At 41.7% G+C, this 20,241-nt stretch overlaps 1 protein-coding gene across 1 annotated transcript; it reads left to right on the top strand.

Annotated features, from left to right (window-relative positions):
- The first annotated feature begins 585 nt into the window (after positions 1-585).
- On the top strand, positions 586-12,410 carry ZFP64 (ZFP64 zinc finger protein). The gene is made up of 6 exons (XM_065691662.1): positions 586-753; positions 1,296-1,535; positions 2,908-3,069; positions 4,041-4,103; positions 4,681-4,932; positions 9,499-12,410. Exons 1-6 carry the CDS (start codon positions 699-701, stop codon positions 10,797-10,799), a joined length of 2,073 nt encoding a protein of 690 aa, XP_065547734.1. The 5' UTR covers positions 586-698; the 3' UTR covers positions 10,800-12,410.
- Positions 12,411-20,241: the final 7,831 nt, after the last annotated feature.

Genomic DNA, 20,241 nt, shown 5'->3' with positions numbered 1-20,241 from the left:
ATATGAAGACTGGCAAAAAGAGATGGAATACCAGAGTGGTTTTCTGGCAATCATGGTTGTGCAACCAGTTGGGTTCTCTGCACAGTTATCAGTGTTGCAGTACCAGTAAACATGATTTTGCATTAAGGCCAGTCCTACGACACAAAAAGCCAAAACTTAAGGCTGGTTTTCACTGCTTCTACTGCTCTATGACAATCTCAGTGCCAGCCCTAACTCCCTACCAAACTCCCATAAGCACATTAAAGCTCCAATTTAAGATGAAGGCCTCTGTGGGAAGCAGTGCTGAAGCACAATGGAAGCCTCAGCCCTGCTACCACAGCCATGGCGGAGCAGCATGGCCACGCCATCTGCTCCACATGAAGGCACACACTGGTCACTTCGCCTCCTACGGAACGCGCAGGCTTAGCGCTGGCTTACGTAAAGTTTAATAATGGCGGTTTGACTTCTTCGGGATGTTCCTGTAGGGAGCGGGCGGCAGAAACGAGAGGCAGCTTCAGCCGCCCTAAAGCGAGGAAGGGGCGCAGCAGCGCCAGCCCTCAGCCCTGCAGTAAGTGAGGGCAGCGCAGCCTCGTCACTCCACTGAGCATGCTCGACTCCTTCACATCCGCCTTGCTCCGCGGCCGAGAGGCGCGGGGGGAGCGGTTCCCCGCCGGTAATAAGCCCCTTGCTGGAGCCGGCGTGCAGGACTCGCTGCCGCCATGAACCCCGGCGGCGGCGGCGGGGCGGCGCCGGCCTTCCCTGGCCCCGTGCAGTGTAAGTGCCGCTGCGCGCCCGCGAGGTATGCGCGCTCCGGGGCTCACACGGCGGAAACCGAGTTGAGCCGGGGCCTAGGGAGGCCCCGAAACCTGAGTAGAGCATGAAACGGGCGGGAGCGGAGCCCGGGAACCTGGCTGCGGGGGGGGGGAACCCGGGAATCTGGGTGAGCTCCGCGGCCGCCGCGGCGGCGAGGGCCGGCGGGCCGCTGGGCTGGCGGCTCCGGCCAGCTCTGCGGAGCGACGCCGCGGCCGCCGGGCGAGTGCCTTCCGCGCGGCGCGGACCTCCGCGAGACGCTGAGGCCTTGGGGGAAGCGTGTCCGGTGGCACGGGCTGCCCGTTCTTTTGACAGGCCCACCCTGAGGGTTCCGCAACGCCCAATGGGACCCTGGAGGCCTAAGCGGGGTCAAGCCACCCTGGGACCGAAGGGGCTGCCCCGCGGCCTGGGCGCTTGGTCAGTGGCCGTCTGTGTGTCAGTTTGAGTGGTTTAATGCATTCCCGTTTCCTCTGGACAAGCTCCTGACCATGCTTTTGCTCCCACAGTTCCTGGGGGCACCACCGTGCTGGTGGAGCTCACCCCTGACATCCACATCTGTGGCATCTGCAAACAGCAGTTCAATAACCTCGATGCCTTCGTTGGGCATAAGCAAAGTGGTTGTCAGCTCACTAGTGCGACGGCCGGGGCCACCAGCACGGTCCAGTTTGTGTCGGAAGAAACAGTGCCATCAACACAGGCACAGACCACAACCAGGACTATCGCTTCGGAGACCCAAACCATAACAGGTACCGTGGTGTTACAGACCAGCAGCTTGAAAACACTCAACTCATGCAAAGTGGCAGCATTATACAGCCCTCTGCTTGTGTGCCCCATCACACTAAGCTAAAATCACAATTTTCACATTAGTCATCACATATCTGCAGGTAAAGGAAGAATAATAAGTGGTGTGCTGCCATCTTGGTTTGGTATGACAACAGTTAATTTGCTAATTGAGATACAAGTGTACTTACTTGGAGAATTGGTTAAATCTGATGTGGTGCATAACCAAATTGTGCAAACTAATTAAAATTGTCAATACTTCTTAAATATAATCAAATTACTATGCATTTTATTTTTTTAAGAGTGCTTTTGATGAAAAACAGACACAGAATTGCCGTCAGGCGCCAATCCAGGCCTTTTTATATGAGAACACTGCATTCTCTAACATTGCTCCGACAACTAATTGGCAGGAAAAATATTACTCAAAATTTCTGCCTATGCGAAGACTCAAGTGAGGTCCTGATCCTGGAGACATTTAAATAAAACTAGAGTTTTGTTCTGTGTGTGAAGGTTTGCCCTTCTATATATAGTTTTATTTTATTTTATTTTGGTCTGGGACTTTATTAAAATCCAAATTATTTGAGTTTAATTTGGATAGGCGGATTAGGCAGAGAATCTGGAAGAGCAGTGAAACAGACTGAATTCAGGGCTCACTTCCAGGAATTTTTATATTATAACCCCTGAAACTCGGTGTGGGTTTTGGATGAGTCATTTTTCTGCTTCATATTTACTCATCTTTAAAACAAGGGCAGTTATATCCCTCTGCCCTTTTGAGGTATAGCGTTGTCTAATTGATTTAAAAGCTGCTTCTTTGGCTGAGTTTGTTTCATCTGTTATTCTTGTGAGTAACAGCTAAAAACTGTATAGTTGAAAAACACTGAACTTTTTTAACAGTTTAAAAAGAAATTGTTTATGTGATGCCTCTTTGACAATATTTGCCATATAAATAATTTGAGATTTCTTCTGTTTGGGCTGTAGCACAGTCAGTGTTAACCATACCTTTATTAATGTAAGACCTGGACAAGCATCAGAAAAATAATGAACTGCTGAAGAAACAACAGTGCAGTCAGATAGGATTCAGGGGGACAAGTGAGCCTATGGAGGCTTGTACTAAGTTCAGCATAGCTCATCTTGACAGAATTTTCACTGATTGCAGGATAGTAAGGGAGAGAAAAGACATTTTCCCTTCCCCTTCACCCAGGTGAATAGGAAGCCAGGAACAGGAATTTTGCTGGAAAAAAAGCAGAGTAGAGAAGTAATTAATGAAATTAGAAAATAATTAGGTTTTTCTGATTGGAGAAGTTAATGTTCTCAAATTAAGCTCTTTTATGTGTTTAGTTTCTGCACCAGAGTTTGTTTTTGAGCATGGCTATCAAACGTACCTGCCTAGTGAGAGCAGTGAGCCTCCAACTGCTTCTATTGTCTCTACGCCACCAAAACCACGATCAAAAAAATCCACTTCCTCACATACACAGAAGAAACTAAACTGCTGCTATCCAGGTAAGATGCGAACTATACTTTCTTCCTCTTCATTTTAAAATTGATAGGTTTTGATAGTTGATACACACAGTAGCTCTGTTTTACGTACTTACAATGTGCAGAACCTGGAAAGCAACTTACAAAGGGTGTGATGTACTACCATTGGTACCAGGAGTAGTTTTACTATTGATTTTACATATCGTTAGACTTCAGTCTGGCAATGCTGCAGGGAGTTTGCTGCAGACATTGGCCTATGTCTACACCATAGCAGTGTAACAGCAGAGTCTTGATACCTTTTTGCTAACTGGCATTGTTGTACATGAGAAATATTACGCGTGCATTTCGTATTATATGTTTTGTCTTTGGTCAGTTAGCATTTTTATAAAGACAAATTGAACTGATGTATTTGAGACCTTAATGAGTAAAAACCATTCAATATGCAGAAAGTGTCTGTAGAGATAGCCGTGAAGTGAATAGTCCTGTTAATGGTAGCAGAAGTTACAGCCTCTTTTCACAAGTTTGCCGTCATTTGAAAGGCACATTTCAAATGCATAGTGTTCATTTCTGTACTCTGAAAATGTAGCACTTTCTTTCCACTTTAGGCAGAATTCCTGAATGGTGTGCTGTTACCAAAGTTCCCAGTTGCACTAACTTGAAGTTTTACGTGGAATTAATTAGTTCTCCCAGCATCCCCTGTGTACTGTAAAGAGCATCTCAGATCGTAGGCAGAGATTCCAGAGAATTAGTTTCAAAGCTTACAGAAAATCTACAGGTAATGTAGAGAGTGAATTCCCTCCTAGGGGAAGCATTAGAAAACTGAAGCTCGTAGGTAAGCTGGTCACTATTTTAAGTAGATGTGAGTAAACAAGACAGGGAATTCATTTTCTATTAATACTGAATTTATAAACATAATGCTGAGAATATGGTAGAATATTTTTATTATTTTGTTACATTTTCCTTGAATTTCATGATCTTGATCTTACCATTGCCAGGTTGCCAGTTCAAGACTTCCTATGGTATGAAGGATATGGAACGTCATCTACGAACACACACAGGTTTATATAGTTGCTGTATTTTATTTTTGGTTTGATTTTTTGCCAAAAGGTATTTTTCCACAAAATAAAGTCTCTGTAGATAGGACATACATGTATGTTTGTACCTGTATTGTAGTTCTCTGTGCCTGGGGAATTGCCCTTTGTGGGTAAGACATACTCCATTATGGGCAGTACCACTCATGAACACTGTGCACTGATTTAAGGCACAGTTAAATTTCTGAGGTGCAGACCATGTGTTTATCAGGGTGCAGTGTGGTGGTAATGCATAAGCCTAGTTTCTTCTTAATGTGGAACAGTGATTCCAACATTTTACCTCCCTTCCCCTAAACTGCAATTTCAGAGTTGTAAAGGGAGAAAGTTTCAAATGGTCTTCTAAATATGTTGCACTTGTGCATGCAGCCTTCTAGAGCATAGAAGAGTTCTTGGCTAACAGGATGGCTGCTGAAACCCAATGTCCAGCTTTTAAAAACCAGTTCCAGTTCTGTTAAGTGTTCAGTGTGGGGTTTTTTTTTTATTGCAACAACATCCTTATGGTGCAAAAATTCATGATGTGTTGATGCTCTTCTGTTTGCTTCAGGAGACAAGCCCCATAAATGTGAAGTTTGTAATAAGTGTTTCAGTCGTAAAGATAAGCTGAAGATGCACATGCGTTCTCATACTGGGGTGAAGCCTTACAAATGTAAACACTGTGACTATGCAGCCGCTGACAGCAGCAGCCTCAACAAGCACCAGCGCATTCACTCCAATGAGCGTCCTTTTAAATGCCAGATCTGTCCTTATGCAAGCCGCAACTCCAGCCAGCTAACCGTACATCTCAGATCCCACACAGGTAAGTTGATACTGAAATTCAGATCTGAAAAGGTTTGAAGGTCATAGGAAGGGCCTTTTTTAAAAGGTATACAGGTGTCAAGATTGCAGAAAGGGCCTGTTTGAATTCACAGAAGCACTTAGGCATCCAGCTTCTGTGAATTTCTTGGGCATAGTAATCTAGTAGGGCAATACAGCTATACAGAATCACACAGAATCACAGAATCCCAAGGGTTGGAAGGGACCTCAAAAGATCATCTAGTCCAACCCCCCTGCAAGAGCAGGGTAACCTACAGTACATCACACAGGAACTTGTCCAGGCGGGCCTTGAATATCTCCAGTGTAGGAGACTCCACAACCCCCCTGGGCAACCTGTTCCAGTGCTCTGTCACTCTTACAGTAAAGAAGTTCTTCCTGATGTTAACGTGGAACTTCCTATGCTCCAGTTTACACCCATTGCCCCTTGGCCTATCTCTGGATATCACTGAAAAAAGCCTAGCTCCATCATCCTGACACCCACCCTTTACATATTTGTAAACATTGATGAGGTCACCCCTCAGTCTCCTCTTCTCCAAGCTAAAGAGACCCAGCTCCCTCAGCCTCTCCTCATAAGGGAGATGTTCCACTCCCTTAATCATCTTTGTGGCTCTGCGCTGGACTCCTTCAAGCAATTCCCTGTCCTTCTTGAACAGAGGGGCCCAGAACTGGACGCAATATTCCAGATGCGGCCTCACCAAGGCTGAGTAGAGGGGGAGGAGAACCTCTCTTGACCTACTAACCACACCCTTTCTAATGCACCCTAAGATGCCATTTGCTTTCTTGGCCGCAAGAGCACATTGCTGGCTCATGGTCATCCTCCTATCCACCAGGACCCCCAGGTCCCTTTCCCCTTCGCTACTTTCCAGCAGGTCAACCCCCAACCTGTACTAGTACAGTACTAAAAATACCTGGAAGCAATCAAAAGACAGATCTGATTCTTGGTAGATTTTCTTCTAAATTGATTTTGAAACTATCTGTTAGATGCTCTCAAACCAGTAGAACTGTAGGATCTACTTGACTGATTAAGAGATAAGACAACCTAGGTTCCTATCTGCATCTCTCAAATCAGGTCCACTATATTAGAAACACTAAAATTACCTTGTAATTGAGCTAGTTATATCAGTGTAAACTTCAGCTGCATACCTTAGTTTTTCTTGCATCAGTAAATTAGAAAGTAATTAGCAACTTAAGTTACATCATTTTTTGACCTTTGTTTGTGGTATCTGCCATTTGCAGACTGATGGACATTAGCAACGTCATATGAGCAGCCAGAATTACATTCTGCCCATTTAATTTTTGCTCTGTGGCTAAGAAGCTTTAGCCTTCAGCCCTATAAACGTATCATTTTATATTTGCATTGTTTGCCTTAAGTTTTATTTTAATCAGATTTCCCTTTTATAGATTGTTCCTAGAAGAGATTTGCTCTAAAGATACTGCTTTATAGTTGTCTTTGTATGTTGTTTTTCACCTAATCCAGGGTACCAAATTAGTTTTTGTTTTGTCTGTTATACATTTGATTAGTTTGGTGAATTTTAGCTGCAAGGTGGCTATGGTTCAGTGATTACTAGATTAGCTTTGAGCCTATCCTACATCTGATTCCAAATTCAAGTACTAAACAACATTAGTTCAGATGTGTGCAAGATGGGATTTATTTTGAGTAGATAAAAGAAAGAAATCCCTTGTGCATTGTGAAGGAGGGCAAGGTTAAACCAGTCTGTCTCTAGCAGAAAAGAATATTTTATACTTCACAAGTCTGCTGTGATGGAATAGGTAGGACTGTCAGGCAGTTATTTTACAGGTTTCCCTCTCTCTACTGCTCTATAAGAAGATGTGATGGTCCGTCAAGATGGTATGGGTTGTTATGAGAAGTTATCTGTTAGTAAGCATACTAGTCAGAGAATATGGTACTGCATTTTCCCCATGTCATATAAGAGCACGCATGCTTGTACATTTGTGTACATGGCCCAGTATGCTTTGAATTTGGCTGTGAGAGAGCCTGTGAATGATCATGATTCTCTTGTATTTCCAGCAGAGTTAGGTTTTTGTGTCATTGAATATTGCAATAGTTGAGAAGCAGTTTAGGCTTCCTTCTTTCTTTTTGGCAGATTAGTCTCGTGTATCATAAGCAATTGAATTATGCTAAAATTCAAACCTGTCTCTTCCATTTCTCCAAAATAAATCCTTTTTCCGTAAAAGGAGTTTTTTGATTCCCTGAAAAGTGGCACAGGAATTTCGAAACTAATCATTTCATCCTTGTTAGGTTACAAAACTGTTAAGCACGCAGCCGGTTTTAGGAGAAAAGTGAGACTGGTATGTAGAATATATTGCTGACTGGAATTAAAATTAGTCATACTCTAGAAGGTTGAGTGTAGTCTACATTGCTCAGAGTGAGATCATCTACATAGCATTACTTGTTGAACTACTCATCTAAAGATTAGTTTCCTGTTAGTCTGAGTAAAACCACTGTTACAACCAATAATTCCAGGATCACTCCTCTTTTTTAATTTCTATTGTATTGTAAAGAAATAAATGTAAAGTTATAGACCTCTCTTTAAATAAACGGAACCAACATACTTTGCTATATTCAGTAAAATTACCAATTCTTTTTCATATATTGTACTACCCTGTATGAGAATTAAGTCATTGAAACACATACTGTGCCTTCATCAGCAAAGTAGATAAAACATCAGTAGCTGAGTATGCAGCGGAGATTGTAAAATAAACGAGATGAACAAACAGTGCATCTTCATTAATAAAATCTGTTTAATATAGATAATACACCATGCATCTCAATTATTAAACAGATACATGGATTAGCACAGTAGGCCACAACTTGATTTGAAAAATACGCAGCTAAACCAATGACATATGTAGCTGGATAAGCAAATTATGCAAAATTATACAGCTATCACAAACTCTATAAAATATTAACTTGTAAAATAAACCAGGCATTTGCCGTTTGATTATTAAAGAAGATAAATGCTTGCTGAAGTAAGTACACTCTCATTTTCCTCTCTCACCAAGGGTGTCTTAGAACCTAATAACACAATTCTTTGACTTTTTCAAAATAATATCTAGTTAACGATTTCATGCTCAAGTATTTTAGACAATTACGTATTTAGATTAAAGAAGAAAACCAGTTATTTAGTTGGGTAGGAAGGTTTGCTTTGGATTTTTTTCGGTGACTTCACAACAGAGTTGCCAGGTCTTTATTCTGGAAATTGATTAGGGACTAAACAGAGCTACAGCTTCATTTGCTCCTGGGTGTTGTGACACAAGCCTGCAAATAGAAAAAATGCAAAATAGTGGCTTAGTGGTTGTTCTTGTAAGTAGTCTGACATAAATAGACTTACAGAGCTCTTGCAGAGGAGTGTGTTCATTTTTCATGTTTTATCAGTTAAGAATTTGACCTAACTTTCAACTACTATTGTTTGGTTTCTGAATCAGCATTGCTCTCAGGAAAAAAAGAAAAAAAAGAAAAAAGGCACTTGTGACTATTTTGTATACTTGTTTGCGTGAATCCAGACTGATACTAGATTTTCTTGAAGTGATCTGTGGAATGTTATTAGGTATGATACATAGTGCAAATATCTCTTTCTTCGTTGCTGTAATGCCAGAAAAACAAAAGCTTAATGTTACTTCTCTGTATAAGCACATTTCCCTAGAGTCATGTATTTGCATGCATGTTTCATTAGTCTCGCATTTGTCTTTGCTGGTTGCATTTATGTAGCTGCTCTGATCCCCTTTTTTGTTTGGTTGGTTTTTTCCTTTTATTTTTGTAGTAATGCTCTGGTGGTGCAGTCACCTGACACTGACCTAGGTATGGACTTTTGTCCCCGCATCTCCCTATGTCCTGACAAGAGTTTCCACTGCCTTCCTGCACCAGCAATAGTATTTGTGTTGCACTGCAAGAACCAGGCTAAAAAAAAATAATCAGTTTTTCTTGTCAGCTAATGTAACTCACCATGTGAACAAATGTACAAGAAAGGCAGTAAGGAATATATGGCTGAGCAGTAAGCCTGGTGCCCATTAAGCATCTGTTTCTGCAGTAGCCTACCATTTACCTAGTTTAAAGTTAACCTGCAAGCCTCCCCGTAGATCCTGTGGTAAACCCAAGATATGGACATGTTTATGTTGTTTTCTTAAGCTTCAAAAATGCAGCAGCTGCTACAGTGTTATTTTTTTATTAATTTTAAGCACTAGATGGGACACACAGTTGCTGAAGAGGGGGAAATGAGAAATTTCGGTCACTTTCTGGAGCATGCTGAACAGTTTTACAGACAAAATGCACTAAAAATGGAGACTGCATCTAAGATGCAGACATGAAAAAGCAACAGATGTTGTCAGACATGCTCGTGGAGAGTTTGCACACAAATATGTCAGACAGGGCAATTAAATACTGTGTCATTAAAGTTCTCTACATCTTAAAAATTTGTTGGGAGTTTGCGGGTATTTAGAACACATCAGCTGTACATAATTCATTACAGCGTTGGTGTCTCCAGTGGATCTTGGTGTCTCATCTATAACGAACTGTGGTTTTTACTGACAGGAGATGCTCCTTTCCAGTGTCAGATGTGTCCTGCTAAATTTAAAATCAACTCAGACTTGAAGAGGCACATGCGTGTGCATTCTGGTGAGAAACCTTACAAGTGTGAGTTCTGCGAGGTCCGGTGTGCCATGAAAGGAAACTTGAAATCACATATTCGTATCAAACACAGCATGGAAAATACTCTCAAGTGTCCAGAGTGTGAATTTCAGTGTGGAAACAAAACAAGCCTTCGGCACCACATAAGAACGCATCAGCCTGAACAACCAGTGAAGTGCTCAGAGTGCAGCTACTCTTGCTCCAACAAGGCAGCTCTGAAAGTGCATGAGCGTATTCACTGCAAAGACCGTCCTTTCAAATGTGAATTCTGCAGCTTTGATACCAAGCAGCGGAGCAACCTGACAACTCATGTGAGGAAAGCTCATGGTGACAAAGTCAAGACCAAGAAGCAAACTGTGGAGAAGAAGGAAGGAGATAGGCCAAAGCAAGGTGGATCCAGGCAAGTTGCCAAATTGGATGCCAAGAAAGCATTTAAGTGTGACTTGTGCGATGCTTCCTTTGTCCGAGAAGATTCTCTTCGGAGTCATAAGAAGCAGCACAGTATGTATAATGGATCTAAAAATAATGAACTGGCTGTTCTACAGCTCCAGATGGATCCTAGTCGGCAGACCAGCGCCCCAATTACTGTCAGTCATCTCCAGGTCCCACTTCAGGCTGCTCAGGTTTCTCCGTACAGCGAGGGAAGGGTCAAGATCATTGTGGGACACCAGGTACCTCAGACTAACAGTATAGTCCAGGCTGCATCAGTGAATGTCGTGCCTCCTACGTTAGTTGGCCAGACTCAGGAAGACCTCTCAGCCAACAGCCGCTTGCAGCTTTTGGGCCAAGTCAGTTTGTTGGCACCACCTCCACCTCCTATATCTCAAAGTGAAGCTGGGCCTGTGGCACAACCAACAGTTCTTCTCACAACCCATGACCAAAGCGATGGAAGTGCTTTACATCAAACTCTGATTCCTGCTGCTCCTGTCAGTAGTCATGAGGCTTCAGCAAACCAGGCTTTCATCACCAGCTCTGGAATCAGCTGCTCTGACTTAGAAGGCCTGAATGCTTTGATACAAGAAGGAGCAACAGAAGTGACTGTGGTTAGTGATGGAGGCCAGAGTATAACAGTGTCCACTTCAGCTCCCCCTCCTCCTATCTTTTCTTCATCCTCTCACACAGAAGCCTCCAAGCAGACCTATTCTATCATTCAGAGTGGAGCCCACACAGCTTTGCTGTGTCCAGCAGACTCCATACCAGATTAGTCACAAAGTACTATTACTAGACAAATTTAAATCTCAGAGGCAGTGCTGAATTCAGCAGAAATGTGTAAGATAGAAGTGAATGCAGGATTTGTCCTACAAAGCTAAATATCTTCCACCTACCCATTTTACTTTCTGTACAGAGAAACATACATCTTTCTTGTATGTGAAAAAGAGGATGTGTGTATTTATGTACCTCTGAAGTCAGAGGCTCTGTTCTTTGTAAAATCTGAGCAGCGAAGCAACTGGTGAGAATTTCACCAAGCAGAAAGCTGCCTGGACTGATTCTTGTGCTGGTTAAAGTAACAAAGCCTCCTTCACTTTAATATAAATGACCTTCACAGTGGACTCATTCTTTCATGCACACACAAAAAGGTAATAGTCCAAGCCATTCTGAAGTTTAAGTGAAGTCTGTTTCAATTACATGCTATGTATGCGTTAGGTGTACCTGGCTGATTGTTGATCTGTAAGAAATGTCTACTACTGGGTCTAATGCAGCCTCAGAAAAAATTTAAGGGGTCTGTTCCTTATTATATGTAGAAGTTGCTAGTAGCTCGCACTGAATCAGGAAATGCTAATGCAGAAGACGAGGTGACCATTTTTAGAAAACAAAAGAATCTTGTCTGTCCATCAATAGCTGCTAACTTTGTTAGTAAGAACTCTATAATCATGTATGTGGCACAGTGATGTCTGTCAGAGGCACCTGTGTTTTCAAGAGCAAAACTACTGCAAATACATTTTTTACAAACACTTCTTAAATTTTATGCTTATTTTGGTGCTGCCTGTTTGTAGTTGCATGGGTGGTAAAAGCACATTATGTTTTGGCTCTGCCCTTTTCAAGTTAAAGGGAAGAAGGAAAAGTTTGAAGAAGGAAAATCTAAATGAAAAAATAATAGTTTTGAATCAAAGGTCAGAAACTCTAGCATAAATTCAGATTGAATCACAGTGAGATAGTAATTCATAATTATATGATGCACATTTCTATAATGAATGAAATCTAGGCTTTATTTTTAACTATGCAATATTATAGTCCTACCTGAAGAGCGTTCCTGTAGTAGTAGTAGTTAATGTATCTTCACTACCAAACTCTCTGGTCTGGAGAACTGACACTCAACTTGAGAAAATAGATGGCTCTGTAGGTGCCTGGATCTGCGAAAACCGGAGATCATTTAACAGCCAGACAGCATCCCAGGGATGGTTGTTAACATACATGAAGACTGAAAAGAGCCTGTTACCAAAACCAGCTCTGAGATTCCCTCTTGGGGAATCAAAGTCAAGATAAATTTCAAAGTGTTTGCTAGTGGGAGACATTGAATGATTGCTTTATGTGCTAGAAACATGCTTGGAAAACATATAAAGATTATCTCATTAGGGCCACTTTCTGAATAGTCTTCATGCTTGAAATCTTTAGCTTGATCAGACTTTATTTTGTGTAGGTGGGGTGCTCCCCACTCTTCCCTCTGTGTGGTACATACTGTTTGTACAGTGTAAGGGTCCCTGCTATTCAATGACGAGTAGGAAAATGCAGTCATAATTCTCAAGTATAGTTGTACAGGCTGTTCTTGAAAATGTGACCTTTATTTTTTGTTGAAATAAGGGTTGTTTATACTTGAATGCTCCAGTTTCACTGTCATTATTTATGGGAAGTAGTGTTTTTGAAGATCTGTATCTTTTCTGCCTTCCAAATCCTCGATTTTTAATGTTCCTTTTTTTGGAAGTTGTGTTGGGTTTGGGGTTTTGGTTTGGTTTTTTTTTTAAATCTAGGGTTTGATTTGAGCCGTCTGACACTGTGCCTCACACTTGCAGATATCAGAAAAGACCACACTCCAGTGAGAGGGAGAAACTTCATAAATGATTAGTTAAAAAGGCATTAGTAAAGACTTGTTTCCTAGCCCCATGCTGCATTGAAATATGAAGCAAAAGTTCCGAGTTCACCAACAGTTTTATTTCAGGGTTTATTATTTCCTGCACTTGTTCAACTTTTCTCGTGATACAAGTTCGTCTCCTGTTAGTTGTCTCTTCCCTACAGATAGGTTATTTAAAGAGCTGACAAGACCCAGTTCTAAGTCACTGAGCACATCAGATTTTATATAAATTAGAAGTGGGAAGTATTTTTACTACATTAGATGACTGCAGAACAATAATTGAGAACAATAAATTCAAAGCCCAGATACTCTGATGTTTAACACTGGCATCAGAGTTTTGTGGCTCTCCAGCCACTTTTCATTGTTGTGCCTGTAGCACAGACCCAATCATTACATTTCAACTACTTTGAGACTACTTGTAATGCACTTGGAAGATAAAAGTCATCACAGGTAAGTGCTTGATCCTGTTAGATGTGGTCCAGGTTGTAAATGGTCCCTGGAGTAGCGTAGATCAGACACTTTGTTATATTTGAATTAAAATGCATGGCATGGTAGCAGTTCTTCACTCCTAGCCCATCTCCAAATGTATGTGTACGTATGTGTGTGATCTAAATCATCAGGCTGTGTACAGTGTTCCTGTGCACTGGGCCAATAGTTACTGTAAACACCAGTAAAAGATGGGAAACTCAGTCCTGTAACAGTAAATACTCATTTTTCACCCAGCTTAAAGTGGTTCTAGACCAGCTGCAGCACTCATGTTGCAGGGGAGGAGATGCTTCCTCAGAAGCACAAGTGCCTGGTGGGGCTGAGCTGCCCAGGCTGTAGCACCTGTGACCCACAGCTGAACTGCAGGAGAGGGGAAGTTCAAGTCTATGTGACCTGCAGAGGGAGGAATCTCCTTCAGGTCATCTCAGTGACCTAGAACTGCTCCACCAACAGTTAACACTAGTGTGGAAAAGTAGATGGTAAACTACAACCAAGATCAAATAGATGGGTCAGGTGGACAGTTTCTTTCAGCTTTTTTTGCTAAATTATAATACCAAATGACACAAATGGTGATAGCAGTTCAATTCTCAGCTTTCAAAACCTGTGCTAGATCTTTGCATTGGATTAACTAGTCCACTGGTGATCTAGGTTTTAATACTTATAATTACATAGTCTTTCTTTTTTGTTAGACAAAAGAATATAAATCAATCTGACCTCACATACTTGGTTTTGTCACAAGTGTGCCTCTGTATCTGCTTGCTTACACACCGTTTCCCCAGTATTTCTAGCCGGTTGATGTTATGAAGGCTGGTGATCTCAAGGATAATTATGTTCTAGTTTCTACAAGACACATGGGTAAGAGAGTTTAAGTATCCCTACTGAGGGGCTTGCATGTCAGAGACCTGTAGCTTTCCAAGTGCTTCAGCTGGACAAGAAAGATAGGAGCTGGTGGACGTGTACTGCTCTGAGTTGAGAGCTGGTGGCTGTGCATTACCACTGAGGGGTGGTAGTCTTAATTATGATAAAGTTTGGACATAGTTAACTGCTGATGCTCATGGGTATGGTGCTCAGACTTTCAGTTACAGGAAATTGTTCCAAGCCTAAAAACTTGTAAGTGCAAATGTACTACAATTTGGCAACTGAAAAAAAAAAGTAAAAAACCCACATTAATTTTCATATAGTCGTTGATATAAATGAACTCTGCATGCAGGGTTTCATGAGCGTGAAGTGTTTTGTGTCATCTATAGGTGGTGCTGGAGATCCAGATAAGCTTTTAACTGTGGTCTCTTCTCTTTGGTGATGTTTCCTGTGAAACAGTTCCCCACTTCTAATTCTTTGCCTGGTAAAAACATTTCAAAATCCACTTTTATAAGACGTTACAAAAAGCTCAGCTGTAAAACCTTACTTTCACTTAAGGAACAAATAAAAAGCCTACAAGGTTTGCTACTCTTAAGATCCCCTGGAGCAGATCTGTGTCCAAAACCAAATCTCACAGTTTATGTTCAATTGCTCATTTTTTACTCCCTGTTAATTAATTTTACTGTGTACATACTTTGCAGCTGCAGAATTGTCGTGCACTGCAAGAATGATGCAAAATGAGTGATTTGACAAAGCTGATGGTTTGAACTGCAATATCTGTTTGCACTTGGCCAACAGACCTGCACCCAGGGGATGCCCCACCGCATCCAGGAATCTCATGTTCAATCTAATGTTGCACTCAATGTTACACAGCTCTGTTATCTGCATTTCAGTTTCACAAAAAGGCTTGTTTACCTTTTAAAATAGGAAACCAGTAGATTTGTCATATTGTAAAGACTAACCTTCATTGTGGTCCTGTGTGTGCCTCTAAGATAAACAGGAAAGATAACAAAATGGTGTGAATGAATAGACAAAGCTTAGTGCTGCTTCTTCAACATTGTTTAGCTGATTGCATTATGTTTAAGTGAACAGTCTAGAGACTTCTTTCCTCCACCCTAAAAAAGAAGCTGATAACCAAGGCTAACACGGGGGCAATTGTTTGGGTTATGTTTTTCAGTTTTCCAATATTCTGGCTTTATTTCTGTGCATGACAGTAATGGTCTTTGTGTTTTAGAGCTGGCAGAAGCAGATTGTTTCAATCTGATATTCATTTAATACATTCTTCAAGATATCAACAGAACTATCCCTTGAGAGAGCATGGTAATTCATAACAAGTGTCTCTTGTACAGCCTGCTTTCAAGCACATGGTAAATAATTGTATACCTTCCTAGAGTCTGCCCTAGCCTCAATGCTCTGTAGCAAGTTGTCTCTTTCCCAGGCAACATATTGAGATGGATTTTTTTCCTTTTGCCTGGGGACCTCCAGGGTAAGCACTGAGCCTCATGATGCATGTGGCACACAGGGGGTGAGCAAACCCGGCTGCTTCTCACTTCTGCTCACTGGTTACAAAATGGATGATGTTTACACAGAGTTTTACTGAACTGGCTCTAAGAGACAAATGTAAAACTAAATATTCCATAGTTGGCTTCGTGTAGTACAGGTTTTGTTCTCTGCAGAGTCTCATGCCTTTCACAAGTTGCTTTTGGGGTCCCAATGGTGAGTTTACAGTGTGTTACAGTCCTTCCGCTTTTGTGCATGTGAATTCCTGTGACTGCTTAAAGAAATGGGGTTAAACAGAGCAAGACTGTTAGCTAGAACACTAAACAAGCAGTGGTGCATAGCCTGTATGCATCTCACATAAAGCAATCCCCTGCTCTTGTATACTTCCAACTGGGTTTGATTTTGTTGTTACTCCGTGGCACTGCTTTTTAAAACCAGACCCAAGTATTACATGAGCAGAGACTTACCCTCTGCAAGACCTGCTAGAATGTGCTTTTCCTTCGTGTTTTTGTGATGTAGAAGCATGCAGCAGGGAAAGAAAATCCGAAGTCCAAAGAAAAAATGGTCTTCACTACCTTTAACTGTGTTTTGGGGTGGCAGTTATCTATGTGAGCTCCTGCACTGTGTCGCCAGAAAGCTGCCCTTTGAACAATAAGCCAGCAGCACTCAGGATTAAGCCCTCTATCAGTGTTGCTAGTTTCTTTTATGTGATTTTCATAAACACTTTAACTGGCATTTGCATCAAAATGGCAGATTCCTGCTCAAAACTAGCATCAATTTGTCCCGTGCACAGGGGGGGTTACTGGATATGCAGATGCACCAGGAAGCACTCCTGGATGAGTGAATGGGATCAACTCCTCGTGTGAGGTGAGACCTAAAAGCTAGCTAGCTTTGGGCCAAGTTCTGCTGCTTGGATCTTGGATCTGGGGGAAAACCAAACCTATATTGAATACACATGATTTTTACAATTAACAGTTGTAATCAGAATATTTCCCAATCATTTTGGCAGAGCTATTTATTGCTCTTATGCTCTGACTGCACTGGAAAGTACCTTCTGTTGTGGGGTTTTAAATTGTTCTTTAGAAATGTTAGAATCATGCCAAGACATTTTTCTCTAGATTGTGAACAACTGGGGGAAGGCTTCTCTTTCAGATACATTTATTCTGTATTTCTGATTCTTTAATTGTGCTTGCAGTCAAAATATGGTTGTCCTTTTTGCAATGTGGTGCTCTGGTGGCTGTAAAAATATTTGCTGTGTCCTCAGTGCAAAGGCTTCTATCCTATAATTTCCGGAATATTGACTGGATGCTCTAATGGCTTTTTACATCTGTAGCTGGAAATCTTTAGCCTTGTTATTTAAATTTTAAGAAGAGAAACCAGTATTGTTAAGAGAAACTGATGTCTCCTGTCACTTACCCCAATGACCTTTCATAAGGTGATAAAGGTTTCTATAGTGACCTGAGGAAATAATGTCTCAGGTATCATTGTGAATTAAAAGTCTGTCGCAGGAAAAGCTTTCTTTTCTCTCTCAGGTATCCTGTTCTGCTTTTGTCTTTATTCCAGTTGCTAGACATGGAGAAGGGCTCATAAAACATACAGTATTTGGTTACATGGCTGTCTTTCATCTTTTAGAGACTTCACAATGCTTCAGGGAAGTAAAAATGCCCATGACAAAGCAAAGTTGGATTTTTTTTTAAAGCTATATACCAGTAGAGTAGCAAATAACATTTATGTTCAGGGTCTGCTGCTGTGAAGCCAATGAACTCTGTGACTTGTGATATCAGATAACTTATTGCATAACCCTCATGAGGTGGGTTTGCTTCTATAAAGAACAGGAATTCTGTATTATTGTAGATTCATTTTTGGCAGAGGTGGTGTGGGATTGCTCTGAGTTCCTGGTTTCAGACCTCATGTAAATTTGCTTTTAATGTCTGAAAGCCAAAGCTCTCTTGGTTACTGACAGAGTGGGTGAATTTTGTAGGTAAAAGTTGAACCTTACCTGGGAAATAATTGTTTGAGGACCTGTAGAGGGTTTTTTTGGGGGTGTTGTTTTTGTTTGGTGCGTTAATGCCTTATGCTCCTGGATAAAACATGTTGTGCCATGAATGTCTGTCAGTTTATCAAACCTGACTTGAAACACACCTAAAACAAAGCTTGAAGAAGCCTCCAAATTTTCAGCTTCAGTATCCCATTGATGTGTTTCAAAAAGAAGAGCTGTTAAAATCTTTGTGCTATCTGTATGAGCAGCATTTTGATGTAAAGGCTGGCCCTACTCAGTAGATTTGTGCTGCATATCCTTGTTGGTCAGAGCTGTGCAGACAGTTTTATATCGTTTTGATCACAAGATGGAAGCTTATTGAGACTGGGAAGCCCTGGGTGAGGTAGAGCAAGGCCAGCAGCACAGGGCAGTGTCCCAGCCCTCAGCCATCACCCCATTCTGCCTTGTAGTTGTATTTGCACCTTTTAAATGTTGGTCTCTGAAAGAAAGTACTCACCCCCTGCCTTTTCTTAATGAAGATCACAACTTCATACTTCAAAGTAAGTCTCCACTTAGTGTTGCTGGCCATATTTAAATATTATATTAGTAATATGTATTTTCAGTGGAGTAATGCTGCTGAATTCCCCACCTGGAGAAGGTGACATGTGCCTCAGAAGTATATTGTGAGGACGAGAATAACTTGGATACCTCAGTGATGAGCAAGATGCAAATACCTAGATAGATACTGGAGATAGTCACATCTCATGATGGCCTAAAGGAAAATCTGAAAGAACAGGAATGCATAAAGCTAAACTGCATAATGCATAGCAGTCATAATTAATAGATTAAAGTTCTTTGTGAAACATGCTTTTTTATTCTAATAAAGGAAGCAGGCTATAAATGGTGACACAGTTTTAGAGAAACAACAGCGTAAGATGCCATGTTAATGCCATGTTAAAGTTGTAAAGCTAAAGAGGTGATAAAAATGTACCATGTTTTTAAATTTTAACAGGACTGATGTAAGGCTTAAATAGTAGCTCTTTTGCTCATCTCTGCCTCTATTGGATCATTCTCTTAGGTACGTATGGTTGCTGGGGGATTATGAGAAAGTTGCCAATCCCTGCTCCTTAGTCCTTTCTAAAAAGTTCACAATTTCTCTTGTGAATCACTTTGCCTACACAATGTTAGATTTTGCCTTTGTTGTAAAATCATGTAAATCGGCCACTGATGCAACTTTCATTGGCTGGAGATGGGCATGATTTTTTTCCTTAAAGAAAAAAAAAAAAGCCTGCCAGCAAAATTGCTTTTTGGTGATGACTGTGCTTGAAAAGTGCTCTGCAGGGGCCCATTCCCAATTGATTATCTTTCACAGCTAATAGCTTCAAAGGCTATTTGGTGGACAGTCCAGTTTTACATTTAAATGTAAATCTTGATAGCCTTGACAGACTGATGATCAGAAAAAAAGGGAGGTAAAAACAGTAAAATAAATGTACAGCTGGTATAACTTTCACCAGCTCCTCCAGGGCCAATTGTAGTAAAATTAAAGCGGTTACAGTTTGACAAAGCTCTTTAGAGTGGACAGTGAGTGAAAACTTCCCTCAAAAGATCTAGCATTAATAAGTTGCTAAATAGCGTGTCAGGCTGAAAAGTTCAGTACAGTGTCAATGGCTCCCATTCGTGCTTCGTTTGAATTCAGGAGTAAAGTTCAAAGCACTAAAGCCACCTGGGTAAAGCCAATCTTTTTGATGAAGCTACAGCAGAGTTGTCTGGCAAACCAGGTTCACATTTGCAGCTAAATCCTCATTGCAGGCTTGGTGGCATCAGCATAAGACATTGGTTTGCCACCAATGTCCTGCAGCATGGGAGAGGTGGTTCTACCCCTCAGGCCCAGGAATAGGAGCTGTGCTTCTCCTCGGTCCCTGCTTGGATGGGCAAAGGTGGTGTCTGGATTTTGACAGACCTTACAAGTATCACCAAAGTGGCATGGAGATAAAGCAAATGGAGATGGCAGGAGTGGTTCCCCAGCACCATGCCAACTGCCGCATCCCTTTTACAAGCTGTCTGGTGCTTTGGTGTGGTGAGGCGGGTACAGGCTTCAACCTTGTGTTCATCTTGGGAACAGATGAGGCAACAAAAGGACATTGAGGATTGCATAGTTGAGGGCTCCTTCAGCAATGATGTGCCTGTCACCTTTGCTGTACGGTGACTGAATTGTGGCAGCCTGGAGGACCCTGCAGAGGCAGCCCACATGCTTTGCCATAGCTACTTTGCTTCTTTGACCCTTTCCCTTTCCCTGACCCTTCCTTCCACATTAGTGTCAGATCACAGTTAGCATGTTTGTTGGCTTCAGTGCCTGAACTGCTCAGGACTCTGAGTCCTGTGATGTATTCACACGTCAGCTGCACCATGTTGAGAGAGTAAAGCACTCACTGAGGACGGAGCAAGCAGTTAATGCCATCCTGCTGGTAGGAAACCTGGGGAAAGGCTCTTCACAAAAGAAACTACAGAAATCAAAGGCTGTCCAGAAGTTTCTTACTTCGTTGCCATCTTGTTTAATTTCTGATGTGCTCCAGGACCCCTTACATAGCAATAGTTAATATGGTTTTGAACTGTTTGGTTGTGTGAGTCAGCAACGAGTCCTTGACCACAGGAACTGCTTGGAGGCTTACAAATGCAACCGCTACTCTGGTCCTGACAGTCAACTTCGCCGTCTGCTCCCCACTGCTTACATAAAGCACTCTGAAACTGTGGTCAGTGG

The sequence above is a fragment of the Lathamus discolor genome, chromosome 11, assembly GCF_037157495.1.
Source record: "Lathamus discolor isolate bLatDis1 chromosome 11, bLatDis1.hap1, whole genome shotgun sequence".
NCBI lineage: Eukaryota > Metazoa > Chordata > Aves > Psittaciformes > Psittacidae > Lathamus > Lathamus discolor.
The sequence above is the reverse complement of the archived record's forward strand: the minus strand, read 5'-3'. Positions and strand labels throughout refer to the sequence as shown.